Below are 13,905 nucleotides of genomic sequence, written 5' to 3'. Positions count from 1 at the left end.
CGAGTCTGTCACGTCAAGGGGCTGGAGCTGTCACCAGGCTGCCCTCTGTCAGGTGGAGGGGCTGGTGCTGTCACCAGGCTGCCCTAGGTCAGGTGAAGGAACTGGAGCTGTCACCAGGCTACCCTCTGTCAGGTCAAGGGGCTGGAGCTGTCACCAGGCTGCCCTCTGTCAGGTGGAGAGGCTGGAGCTGTCACCAGGCTGCCCTCTGTCAGGTGGAGGGGCTGGAGCTGTCACAAGGCTGCCCTCTGTCAGGTGGAGGGGCTGGAGCTGTCACTAGGCTACCCTCAGTCAGGTGGAGGGGCTGGAGCTGTCACAAGGCTGCCCTCTGTCAGGTGGAGGGGCTGGCGTTGCCACCAGGCTGCCCTCTGTTAGGTGGAGGGGCTGACGCTGTCACCAGGCTGCCCTCTGTCAGGTGGAAGGACTGGAGCTGTCACCAGGCTGCCCTCTGTCAGGTGGAGGGGCTGGAGCTGTCACCAGGCTGCCCTCTGTCAGGTGGAGGGGCTGGAGCTGTCACCAGGCTGCCCTCTGTCAGGTGGAAGGGCTGGAGCTGTCACCAGGCTACCCTCTGTCAGGTGGAGAGGCTGGTGCTGTCACCAGGCTGCCCTCTGTCAGGTGGAGGGGCTGGCGCTGTCACCAGGCTGCCCTCTGTCAGGTGGAGGGGCTGGAGCTGTCACCAGGCTGCCCTCTGTCAGGTGGAGGGGCTGGCGCTGTCACCAGGCTGCCCTCTGTCAGGTGGAAGGACTGGAGCTGTCACCAGGCTGCCCTCTGTCAGGTGGAGGGGCTGGAGCTGTCACCAGGCTGCTCTCTGTCAGGTGGAGGGGCTGGAGCTGTCACCAGGCTGCTCTCTGTCAGGTGGAGGGGCTGGAGCTGTCACCAGGCTGCCCTCTGTCAGGTGGAGGGGCTGGAGCTGTCACCAGGCTGCCCTCTGTCAGGTGGAGGGGCTGGAGCTGTCACCAGGCTGCTCTCTGTCAGGTGGAGGGGCTGGAGCTGTCACCAGGCTGCTCTCTGTCAGGTGGAGGGGCTGGAGCTGTCACCAGGCTGCTCTCTGTCAGGTGGAGGGGCTGGAGCTGTCACCAGGCTGCTCTCTGTCAGGTGGAGGGGCTGGAGCTGTCCGTCCAGCTGTGGAGGTTGCTGGGGTCCCTCCTCTGTCCCGGCTGCCCCCTCCTCTCAGCTGCTCCATACAGCCGCCTCCTCCGCTCCCGACGCCTGTACTGCCTCCTCCCCCTCTCGCTCCCTCCATCCCTCCCTCCTCCAGCACCGGCTGCCATCCTCCTCTCCCTCCATCTCTGTCCGGCTCCCCACTCTCAGCCCCACCGGGACCTCAATGACCACACCATGATGACAGGCATCGCTGCTGCCTCCTTCTTCTCCAATGCCTGCCGCTTCGGAGGCTGTGGACTCCACTTTACCACCCTGGCCGAGCTGATCGAGCACATCGAAGACAACCACATCGGTGAGTACCCCCGATCGGTGCACCCCCAGGTCTGGTGCACACCTCTCCCCCTGTGACCAGTGCAGGATGCCGGGGCTGCACTGGTGCATTGCTCCGGACACATGTGCGGCTCTCAGGGCTGCACACAACTGCCCGTTAGCTTGGCAGCTCTGTGCCGGGCACCCCGAGGAGTGTGCATGCAGGAGGTATGGAGCGAGTAGTGCCAGCCGCGGCCACGCAGCACATGCACTCACCTCGCACCGCTGGGCACCCTGTCTGCGCCCTGCTGAGGTGCAGGGTCCGCCCCCGTGGGTGGGGGGTTTACAGATGCTGCGGCCACCCCCGGGCCCCTGCCCTTGGTGGCAGCCATTAGTCTCGCTGCGTCCTGTCAGCTGTGTTGCTAGGTGTGGTGTGGTGGGTGCAGGGTGGCACCTCCTGTCATGTGTGCTGGCACCGTGCACAGTGTGCTGGGAGGAGCACACGGTGCCCCCTCTGCTGTCAGCCCTGAGGAGACCCTCACATGTGTGCAGCAGGGGCGGCTCTGCGCCGTGTAGCCGATGTGCGTGCCTGTGTCTAGGCCTGAGGAGGAGGAGTAGCGGGGGGTGTGTGCCCTGCTGCTGGGACCAGCACTGCTGCTGCTGGGCACCATGCTGGGCACTGGTCCTGTGCTGGTGCAGCTGTGCAGCCCCATACTGCAGAGGACCAGCACTAGACAGAGCTGTGCCCATGGCCAGGGCAATGCCAGCCTGAAACTCTCAGCCCTGCCTACAAGTAGGTGGTTCTCCCCTCACCCTGTGGTGTGCCTGCACTGAGTTGTACCCAGGGTGGTAGTGAGTGGTGGGACAGTGGGCATGGGTGGCATCCTGCTGCCAGTACAGTGATTGGTACAGTATGATCCCTGACTTACAAATACTGGGGTTCACCCAGAATGTACAGTACAAACCAAAAGTTTGGACACACCTTCTCAATTAAAGATTTTTCTGTGTTTTCATGACTATGAAAATTCTACATTCACACTGAAGGCATCAAAACTATGAATTAACACATGTGGAATTATATACTTAACAAAAAAGTGTGAAACAACTGAAATTATGTCTTATATTCTAGGACCTTCAAAGTAGCCACCTTTTGCTTTGATGACTGCTTTGCACACTCTTGGCATTCTCTTGATGAGATAGTCATCGGGAATGGTTTTCACTGCACAGGTGTGCCCTGTCAAGTTTAATAAGTGGGATTTCTTGCCTTATAAATGGGGTTGGGACCATCAGTTGTGTTGTGCAGAAGTCTGGTGGATACACAGCTTATAGTCCTACTGAATAGACTGTTAGCTGCTTTTTTCTTGCCATAATACAAATTCTAAGTAAAGAAAAACGAGTGGCCATCATTACTTTAAGAAATGAAGGTCAGTCAGTCTGAAAAATTGGGAAAACTTTGAAAGTGTCCCCAAGTGCAGTTGCAAAAACCATCAAGCGCTACAAAGAAACTGGCTCACATGAGGACCGCCACAGGAAAGGAAGACCAAGAGTCACCTCTACTTCTGAGGATAAGTTTATCCGAGTCACCAGCCTCAGAAATCGCAGGCTAACAGCAGCTCAGATTAGAGACCAGGTCAATGCCACACAGAGTTCTAGCAGCAGACACATCTCTACAACTGTTAAGAGGAGACTTTGTGCAGCAGGCCTTCATGGTAAAATAGCTGCTAGGAAACCACTGCTAAGGGCAGGCAACAAGCAGAAGAGACTTGTTATTGGCTAAAGAAGACAAGTAATGGACATTAGACCAGTGGAAATCTGTGCTTTGGTCTGATGAGTCCAAATTTGAGATCTTTGGTTCCAACCACCGTGTCTTTATGCGATGCAGAAAAGGTGAACGGATGGACTCTACATGCCTGGTTCCCACTGTGAAGCATGGAGGAGGAGGTGTGATGGTGTGGGGGTGCTTTGCTGGTGACACTGTTGGGGATTTATTCAAAATTGAAGGCATACTGAACCAGCATGGCTACCACAGTATCTTGCAGCGGCATGCTATTCCATCCGGTTTGCGTTTAGTTGGACCATCATTTATTTTTCAACAGGACAATGACCCCAAACATACCTCCAGGCAGTGTAAAGGCTATTTGACCAAGAAGGAGAGTGATGGGGTGCTACGCCAGATGACCTGGCCTCCACAGTCACCAGACCTGAACCCAATCGAGATGGTTTGAGGAGAACTGGACTGCAGAGTGAAGGCAAAAGTGCCAACAAGTGCTAAGCATCTCTGGGAACTCCTTCAAGATTGTTGGAAGACCATTCCCGGTGACTACCTCTTGAAGCTCATCAAGAGAATGCCAAGAGTGTGCAAAGCAGTCATCAAAGCAAAAGGTGGCTACTTTGAAGAACCTAGAATATAAGACATAATTTCAGTTGTTTCACACTTTTTTGTTAAGTATATAATTCCACATTATTATTATTATTATTTATTGTTATAGCGCCATTTATTCCATGGTGCTTTACATGTAAGGAGGGGTATACATAATAAAAACAGGTACAATAATATTAAACAATACAAGTCATAACTGGTACAGGAGGAGAGAGGACCCTGCCCACGAAGGCTCACAATCTACAAGGGATGGGTGAGAATACAGTAGGCGAGGGTAGAGCTGGTCATGCAGCGGTTTGGTCGATCGGTGGTTACTGCAGGTTATAGGCTTGTCGGAAGAGGTGGGTCTTCAGGCTCTTTTTGAAGGTTTCGATGGTAGGTGAGAGTCTGATATGTTGTGGTAGAGAGTTCCAGAGTAGGGATGATGCGCGAGAGAAATCTTGTATACGATTGTGGGAAGAGGGGATAAGAGGGGAATAGAGAAGGAGATCTTGTGAGGATCGGAGGTTGCGTGCAGGAAAGTACCGGGAGACGAGGTCACAGATGTATGGAGGAGGCAGGTTGTAGATGGCTTTGTATGTCATGGTTAGGGTTTTGTAGTGGAGTCTCTGGGCAATGGGGAGCCAGTGAAGGGATTGACAGAGGGGAGAAGCTGGGGAATAGCGGGGGGACAGGTGGATTAGTCGGGCAGCAGAGTTTAGAATAGATTGGAGGGGTGCGAGAGTGTTCGAGGGGAGGCCACAGAGCAGGAGGTTGCAGTAGTCAAGGCGAGAGATGATGAGGGCATGGACTAGGGTTTTTTCAGATTCTTGGTTGAGGAATGAACGGATTCGTGAAATATTTTTGAGTTGAAGTCGGCAGGAAGTGGAAAGGGCTTGGATATGTGGTTTGAAGGAGAGATCAGCGTCAAAGATTACCCCGAGGCAGCAAGCTTGTGGGACTGGGGAGAGTGGGCAGCCGTTTACTGTAATGGATAGGTTTCTTTGGGGGGTCACGTGAGATGGGGGAAAGATGATGAATTCTGTTTTGTCCATGTTAAGTTTCAGAAATCTAGCGGAGAAGAAGGATGAAATAGTGGACAGACATTGAGGGATTCTGGTTAGTAGGGAGGTGATATCTGGTCAAGAGATGTAGATCTGTGTGTCATCAGCATAGAGATGATACTGAAAGCCATGAGATTCTATGAGCTGTCCCAGGCCAAAGGTGTAAATGGAGAAGAGCAGGGGCCCTAGGACTGAACCTTGTGGGACTCCGACAGATAGGGGGCGAGGTGAGGAGGTGGTGTGTGAGTGGGAGACGCTGAATGTCCAGTCTGTTAGGTAGGATGAGATCCAGGATAGGGCCAAGTCTGTGATGCCAAGGGATGAGAGGGTCTGTAATAATAGGGAATGGTCCACTGTGTCAAAGGCAGCCGACAGGTCCAGGAGGAGGACAGAGTAGTGTCGCTTGCTCTTGGCGGTTAAGAGGTCATTGGTGACCTTAGTAAGGGCAGTTTCAGTGGAGTGGTGTGACCGGAAGCCAGATTGTAAGCAGTCGCAGAGGGAACAAGAAATGTTAATTCATAGTTTTGATGCCTTCAGTGTGAATGTACAATTTTCATAGTCATCAAAATACAGAAAAATCTTTAAATGAGAAGGTGTGTCCAAACTTTTGGTCTGTACTGTATGTTGAACATTGAGGATAAGCGGCTGCTTGGGTGCTGCCCATCCTGCTGGGGAATAGTGGACCGGACCCTCAGTGACTGGCAGGGTATTGTCATACACAAGGTATTGTCAAGGAACTCAGAGGTGGTCTCCACTAGGTTAAGTATAATTGTATGACAGGACCTCCGCCCGGGTTGGTGGGCACTAGGTAAAGTGTAATTGTATGACAGGACCTCTGCCCAGGTTGGTGGGCACTAGTTAAAGTGTAATTGTATGACAGGACCTCTGCCCAGGTTGTTGGGCACTAGGTAAAGTGTAATTGTATGACAGGACCTCCGCCCAGGTTGGTGGGCACTTGTGGAAGGCTGGTAAACTTCAAGGACAGGGACTACTGATTTCTAAATGAGGGGCAATATCATTTCCTGCAGTGTCTCGGGTTGATATGTGATAGAGGAGACTAATTGTGTCAGTCACACGTATCTACTATATAATTGTCTAAGGTTCACTTCCGTCTTTCTGTCCTTCCGTCTGTCACGGATATTCATTGGTAGCGGCCTCTGTCTGTCATGGAATCCAAGTCACTGATTGGTCTCGCCAGCTGCCTGTCATGGCTGCCACGACCAATCAGCGACGGCCACAGTCCGATTAGTCCCTCCCTACTCTCCTGCAGTCAGCGCTCACACAGGGTTAATGCCAGCGGTAACGGACCGCGTTATGCCGCGAGTAACTCACTCCGGTACCGCCGCTATTAACCCTGTGTGACCAAGTTTTTATTATTGATGCTGCCTATGCAGCATCAATAGTAAAAACATCTAATGTTAAAAATAATAAAAAAAAATAAAAAATCATTATATACTCACCTTTCGCGACGCTCCGGTGACCGCTCCATGCAAGCGGCAGGTTCCAGTGGCAAGGATGGTATGGGAGAAGGACCTGCCATGGCGTCACGGTCATGTGACCGCGACGTCATCACAGGGCCTGCGCGAGAAGGACCCGCCATGACGTCACGGTCATGTGACCGAACTACAAGGGGCCCTCAGAAGGTGAGTATATGTTTATTTTTTATTTTTTAACCTATGACATACGTGGCTGGGCAATATACTACGTAACTGGCCAATATACTACGTGGCTGGGCAATATACTACGTGGCTCTGTGCTATATACTACGTCGCTGTGCAATATACTACGTGGCTCTGTGCTATATACTACGTCGCTGTGCAATATACTACGTGGCTCTGTGCTGTATACTACATCACTGGGCAATATACTACATAACTGGGCAATATATTACGTGGCTGGGCAATATACTACGTGGCTGGGCAATATACTACGTGGCTGGGCAATACACTATGTGACTGGGCAATACACTATGTGACTGGGCAATACACTATGTGACTGGGTAATATACTACGTGGCTGGGCAATATACTACGTGGCTAGGCAATATACTGCGTGGCTGGGCAATATACTGCGTGGCTGGGCAATATACTACCGTGGGCTGTGCAATATACTACCGTGGGCTGTGCAATATACTACCGTGGGCTGTGCAATATTGTACCGTGGGCTGTGCAATATACTACGTGGGCTGTGCAATATACTACGTGACTGGGCAATATACTACGTGGGCTGTGCAATATACTACGTGGGCTGTGCAATATACTACGTGACTGGGCAATATACTACGTTGGCTGTGCAATATACTACGTGACTGGCCAATATACTGCGTGGGCTGTGCAATATACTGCGTGGGCTGTGCAATATACTACGTGACTGGGCAATATACTACGTGGACATGCATATTCTAGACTACCCGATGCGTTAGAATCGGGCCACCATCTAGTGTGACATAAAGGGCACTGTAATGGAACCCCACTGCCGATTAGAAAAGGCCATTACCGCTTTGTGACATGTCCGTGCTGCCCTACAGGTGCGTTCACTGGTGATTTTGGGCCCTTTTTTTGTGTGGGGCCTTAACTGTCCACTGTCTTCATTGTGGATCAATTGGTGAATAGATTACAGGTTCTCCAGTGAAATCTCACCATAGCATAGATGATAAGTAGTGATTAGCGAGTATACTCATTGCTCGGGTTTTCCCCAGCACGCTCGGGTGATCGAGTATTTGTTAGTGTTCGGAGATTAAGTTTTCATCACCGCAGCTGAATGATTTACAGCTACTAGCCAGCTTGATTACATGTGGGGATTCCCTAGCAACCATGCCACCCCCGCATGTACTCAGGCTGGCTAACAGCTGTAAATCATTCAGCTGCCACGATGAAAACTAAATCTCCGAGCAGTCATAAATACTCAGAGATCACATGAGCGTGCTCGGGAAAACCCGAGCAACGAGTACACTCGCTCATCACTAGTGATAAGTAATTGATCAGCGGCGATCTGACCTCTAGGACCCGAACCGATCGTCAGAAGAGGGACCTTCTATCCCTGTTAAGGCTATGTGCACACGTTACAGATTTGGGTGCAGAATTTTCGGCACAATATCTGTATCTCCTGGCAGAAAACGCAGGTGCAGATTTGATACTTTTTTTATGCGTATTTTGTGCGTTTTTGTTGCAGATTTGCTGCTGATTTTGCGCGGATTTGCTGCTGATTTTGTGTGGATTTCATGTGTTTTTTACCCCCGTGGATTTCTATAATGGAAGGGTGCAGAAAAGCTGCAGCTCCGCACAAAAGAAGTGACATGCTCCTTCTTTCAATGCGCTGCATTTTCCATTAGCACAGCATTTTTTTTGCATTGATTTACATTGTACTGTAAATCACTTTGCGGATCTGCAGCATTCCTGCGCGGAACGGAAAAAAACGCTGCGGATCAGCAATAAATCCGCAACATGTGCAGATAGCCTTAGAATGGAGTTGCAGTGCACTTGCTGGACCGCTGTTGCGTTCATTCGCTATGTGCTTGACGAGCGCTGCACTCAGCTTTTACCAGCAGTCCCTTGGAGAATGAATGGAGTAGCGTGCGGGTGTCCGACCTGCCACTCCTTTTGTAACAGAAATGAAAGCTCCCTGATCTGTCAATCGGTGTGGGTCCCAGCGGTAATACACCCACTTATCAGCAAGTTATTACCTATCAGGTACAAGTTTTCACTGGACAATCCCTTTAAAGGGAATGTGTCACCATCTTGACGCTGCCCTTTCTGCAGGCAGCATGACGTCGTGACCATCAGACTGACTTCTGCCTGTTATTTTTCTAACAGTTTTGGAGAAATTCACACTTACTAGATGCAGCTTTTACATGGTATTCATCACCTGAGGGGTTATGCCTGCCCCTCCACACCTGATTGACAACTTTCTCCTTATTAATAGGAGTAAGGAGAAACCTGTCAATCAGTGACTGAGGGGCGGGTTCAGCTCATGAACACAGATGACTCCTGGCTCACAAGCCCCGCAGCTAATAAAGTGTACATTTCCCCAAACCTACAGAAGTACGGTAAGTTGTGATTAGTGCAAAACCAACTTTATTACAATGAGCAAGAAGCTGTTGTTTCCTATCCACATGATTTGTGGGGGACCAACCAGTGAAACCCCACTTATGTGATTGATGCAGTGTTGGAGCATGGCCATTTAATTCATACTATTTGGGTGTGACCAGCGCCCCCATCTCTGCGGCAGAAAGGGCGGCGGCGTTGCAGCCTTGGCCATCAAGGATATGATCATTCCTATTAATTATTTCTTAAGGCGATATCTGATATCTAGATATTTAGTGGGTGCATAGGAACACAATACTGATTGGTTCCAGTGCCACTGAGTGTACTAGTGTGAACAAAGGGCACTGTTATGGGGACCAGGTTTGGACATTACTGCCTAATTATTTGTAATGAAATATGAGGAGAGTTTTAGGCCGGCCATTTGTTGGATGTCAGTCGAACGATCAGCCGATATCAGCACAGCCATCACTCCCATACACAGGAGCGCTCATTTGCCGGTAAGTAACGGGGCCATCACATTCATCTTTCTCATTTAGTTTTGTCCTCATAGTTTCAGAAGCTCTAATATTGAGGTATCATAATTAATCCTATTTTATATCGCCACCATCCTTGGCTTGGCATCCTTCGTGCCTCTGATGTTTACTAGGCCCTAATCACTAGGCATTATAAAGCGTCATGACTTCCGTCTTGTGGAGCCTAGTAAATGTGAAAGGTGTCCAGGATGCTGGGCTGACAGTGTGGGCACAGAAGTGAAGAATTCCCTGGTCTGACTGCCATAGAACTGTATTTGATACCAGACCAGAGCAATGCAAATATCTTTTCTCAACTCTTATTGAACCGCAAACATTGCTGTAGTTCAACGAAGGAGAGGTAGAAAGGAGCACTCACCATCCAGAAGAAATGTTCAGTCTTTATTGTGGCATAAAATGTATAGCAAGGTCTCACAGGATAACGTGGGTGTCACGAGACAACGGCCGTTTAGCGCTGCTGCGCTTCTACGGGTCTAAGGTAAGACTGGGGGGAGGGGAACTTTATGCGATCAGAACACTACAAAGTTACTGCCCCTACCCCAGCGTCAGCTGAGACAACCAGACACTTACTAATCAGATAAAATGAACAAACAGATTAAAAACAACACGTAACACCTAATGTATTGTAACACTTAATGAATGAACTATTTATACAGTACTATGGGAAGACTAAGAAGACTCTGCAGAGATGCTAATCTCCACAAGAGAAATTTCATCAATAGAAATGTATTGGATACGGTTAATCTGTATGAGTCAGTGAACACATGTGGATTTACCTGCGTTCAATAGAAGGCAGCACTTTGGACGCAGCAAACATGCGCTACATCTAAAGCGCTGCTAGCTCCGGGTCGTGGGTGTACGGCTTTCATGTAATTTCTCTTGTGGAGACTAGCATCTATGCAAGAGAAATTGACATGCTGCAGTCTGGAAAGACGCGCCACATGTCCATCTCCATAGGTGATCCACAGGCGCCTGGACGCATAGTGAATATGGGATTTCTTGAAATCCCATCCACTATGCTGTCACAGCTGACTGCTGCAGGTTTGACGCTGCATAAATGCGCAGTGTCAAACCCGAAGCAGTTCCTCTTCATGGGCACGTACCCTTAGAGGCCTGGCAGGCCTAGATCTCTGCAGGTCTGATAGATACTAGACACACTGAAGGTGCCAATCGCATACTTTAGCTGCTGTAGACTTCCTTCAAACGCTGCAGTGAAACTCTTCTGGCTTCACAATATTCACCGTCAGTGATGGCCGCACTGACCTCCTTTTATGCAGCATGGCATCCAGGAATGTCATTAGAATGGGAAACAACCACTAAGGGGGAATTAGGATTCATTATTGCCTTTATACTACAAAAGTGGCCTATAAAAATTGCAAATGTTGACATAAGCCTTAGGTCTAAGGGGTAAAGTTTCTCCTTGTGGAGAATGACATACTGGCTTGGGATGTCAATGTAAAGAGGCTTATTCACCGTGCAATGCTTCTCTGGGAAATGTAATATGCAAATTACCTCTTCAATGAGGAAGAGGACTTGAACCCTATAGCGCCACCTGTTGGAAGTAGCGATCCTACAAGTCACAATCAACCCTTCTAACGTGTCTTGCAATTTGAATTAGGATAAAAGTGAAATCAGAATCTCAATATACAGACACGGTGTTTCGGGGAATTGCCCCTCGTCAGTGCAAAGTATGAGAACTGATTTGGCTATGCAAGAGGCTCTGGACTGAGGTCTAAGGGGTAAGGTTTCTCCTTATAGAGAGTGAGGAGAATGACATACCGGCACTGGCATGCCAATGTAAGTGACATAAGCCTTATGTGTTCAAACTTTTGGCTGTTTTGTGATTCTCTCATATTTTTTTACAAAGTGACAAGTAACGTAAGTGAGGATTAGTGAGAGAAGACAGGAGCATGAGTTAATTATAGTGCAAATCCATGCAGGCTTAGATTTGTACCTCTTAATAAGTTTGTTATATTTTATTCCAGCGTGCTTTGGACTAGGACTAGCCTATAAATCACCTTCTTCCAGTAGGGGAGAATTTACCAAGATCAACGTTCAATACTGGCATTCTGTCTAAAGTGTGTGCGCGCACTGACGCCCCGATTCATCAAGATCTGTGATTTTACATGCTGGTCTTGATGAGGGCAATAAATTGGGGGTTGTGGGGGTGCTGGCCGGACTGGAATGCTCCACTTCATCAAGTCAGGAGTAGGGTTGAGCGAAACGGGTCGTTCATTTTCAAAAGTCGCCGACTTTTGGCAAAGTCGGGTTTCATGAAACTCGATCCGACCCCTGTGCGGGGTCGGCCATGCGGTACGCGACTTTCGCGCCAAAGTCGCGTTTCAATGACGCGAAAAGCGCCATTTCTCAGCCAATGAAGGTAAACGCAGAGTGTGGGCAGCGTGATGACATAGGTCCTGGTCCCCACCATCTTAGAGAAGGGCATTGCAGTGATTGGCTTGCTGTCCGCGGCGTCACAGGGGCTATAAAGGGGCGTTCCCGCCGACCGCCATGTTACTGCTGCCGATCTGAGCTTAGGGAGAGGTTGCTGCCGCTTCGTCAGAAGCAGGGATAGCGTTAGGCAGGGTCCATTAACCACCAAACCGCTTGTGCTGTAGCGATTTCCACAGCCCAACACCACCTTCGGTGTGCAGGGACAGTGGAAGCTACTTTTTTTTTTTTTCCTCAGCGCTGTAGCTCATTGGGCTGCCCTAGAAGGCTCCCTGATAGCTGCATTGCTGTGTGTACGCCGCTGTGCAAACCAACTGCTTTTTTCAAAGCACAAATCCTCTTGTTCCTTCCTTTCTGCACAGCTATCTTGTTTGTTTGTCCACACTTTTTATTTAATTTGTGCATCAGTCCACTCCTTATTGCTGCCTGCCATACCTGGCTGAGATTACTGCAGGGAGATAGTAATTGAAGGACAGTTCCTTTTTTTTTTTTTTTTTTGTGGGAGATTAAGATTGGCATTTCTGCTAGAGTGCCATCCCTGTCTGTGTCATCTCTCACTCAGTGGGCCATAGAAAGCCTATTTATTTTTTTGCTTGATTTGGGTTCTAAAATCTACCTGAAAAAATCACTACATCAATCAGTGGGAGATAAATATTGGCCTCTGGGCTTGTGTGCCACTCCTTACTCCTGTGTGCGTCCTCTCTCACTCAGTGGGCCCTACAAAGCCTTTTTTTTTTAATTTGTTTTCTAAATTCTCCCTGAAACAATCATTTTATTTTATTTTGTTTCTAAATTCTTCCTGAAAAATTCATTTTTTTGTATTTTTTTTCTAAAGTCTCCCTGAAAAAAAAAAAAAATATCAAATCAGTGGGAGATTAATATTGCCCTTTCTGCTTGTGTGCCAGTCTTGACTCCTGGGTATGCCATCTCTCTCTCTCCAATTGTGGGCCATAGAAAGCCTATTAATTTTTTTGCTTGATTTGGGTTCCAAAATCTACCTGAAAAAATCACTAAATCAATCAGTGGGAGATAAATATTGGCCTTTGGGCTTGTGTGCCACTCCTGACTCCTGTGTGCGTCCTCTCTCACTCAGTGGGCCATAGAAAGCCTATTTTTTTTTTTATTTGTTTTCTAAATTCTCCCTGAAACAATCATTTCATTTTATTTGGTTTATAAATTCTTCCTTAAAAAATCATTTTTTTTTATTATTTTTTTTTTCTAAAGTCTCCCTTTTAAAAAAAAAAAAAACAAATCAGTGGGAGATTAATATTTACATTTGCGCTTCAGTGACAGTCCTGCGTGTGTGGCATCTCTCTCATTTGTTGCCACCAACAACAGAGTGTGTAACATTGTGCCTGATTTTCGTTGTGGTCTCACCCACCTGTAAAGGGGTAGCTAAATCATACTGAAGTTATAGCTCACCGTGTAAGTTGTGTGACAGCAACAAATACCATTAGTTTGGTAACGTTTTTAAAACAATGAGGAAGTCTGGTGGAAGAGGTCGTGGTCGGGGGCGTTCATTGTCAGCTGGTAATGAGGGTAGTGGTAGTGGTGGAGCATCAGGTGGTCGTGGGAAAAAAAATATTGCACCTAAGTCTGGAGCTGTGGAGCCAGGTTCGTCGTCTGGCTACACAAGGCCTCGAACGCTCCCTTTTCTGGGAGTAGGAAAACCGCTTTTAAAGCCGGAGCAGCAAGAGCAAGTTTTGGCTTATCTTGCTGACTCAGCCTCTAGCTCTTTTGCCTCCTCTCGTGAAACTGGTAAAAGTAAAAGCAGCGCGTCGTTAGTGGATGTTCACGGTCAGGGGCAAGTCGCTTCCTTGTCCTCTTCAGCAAAAACAACAACAGAGAAGAATGCAGCAGGCGACACAACGGGTTACTCCATGGAGCTCTTTACACATACCGTCCCTGGCTTAGAAAGTGAAGCAGTTAACAGTCCATGCCCATTACAAGTTGAATCTGACATGGAGTGCACTGATGCACAGCCACAGCCAGACTACTATGCTGGTCCTTTGACTCAGACCACAACATTGCCCTCGCAGGGTGCTGATC

General features: G+C 48.8%; 1 protein-coding gene across 1 annotated transcript in view; it reads left to right on the top strand.

The window, feature by feature from the left end:
* The first annotated feature begins 1,245 nt into the window (after window positions 1-1,245).
* JAZF1 (JAZF zinc finger 1) overlaps window positions 1,246-13,905 on the top strand; it is a 346,728-nt gene continuing 334,068 nt past the window's right edge. The window contains exon 1 of the mRNA XM_069729918.1: window positions 1,246-1,453. Within this exon, the coding sequence (XP_069586019.1) occupies window positions 1,336-1,453 (118 nt within the window). The 5' untranslated portion in view covers window positions 1,246-1,335. The remainder of the gene's footprint in view (window positions 1,454-13,905) is intronic.

The sequence above is a fragment of the Ranitomeya imitator genome, chromosome 6 (genome assembly GCF_032444005.1).
Source record: "Ranitomeya imitator isolate aRanImi1 chromosome 6, aRanImi1.pri, whole genome shotgun sequence".
Taxonomy (NCBI): domain Eukaryota; kingdom Metazoa; phylum Chordata; class Amphibia; order Anura; family Dendrobatidae; genus Ranitomeya; species Ranitomeya imitator.
This window is presented reverse-complemented; position numbering and strand designations above follow the sequence as displayed.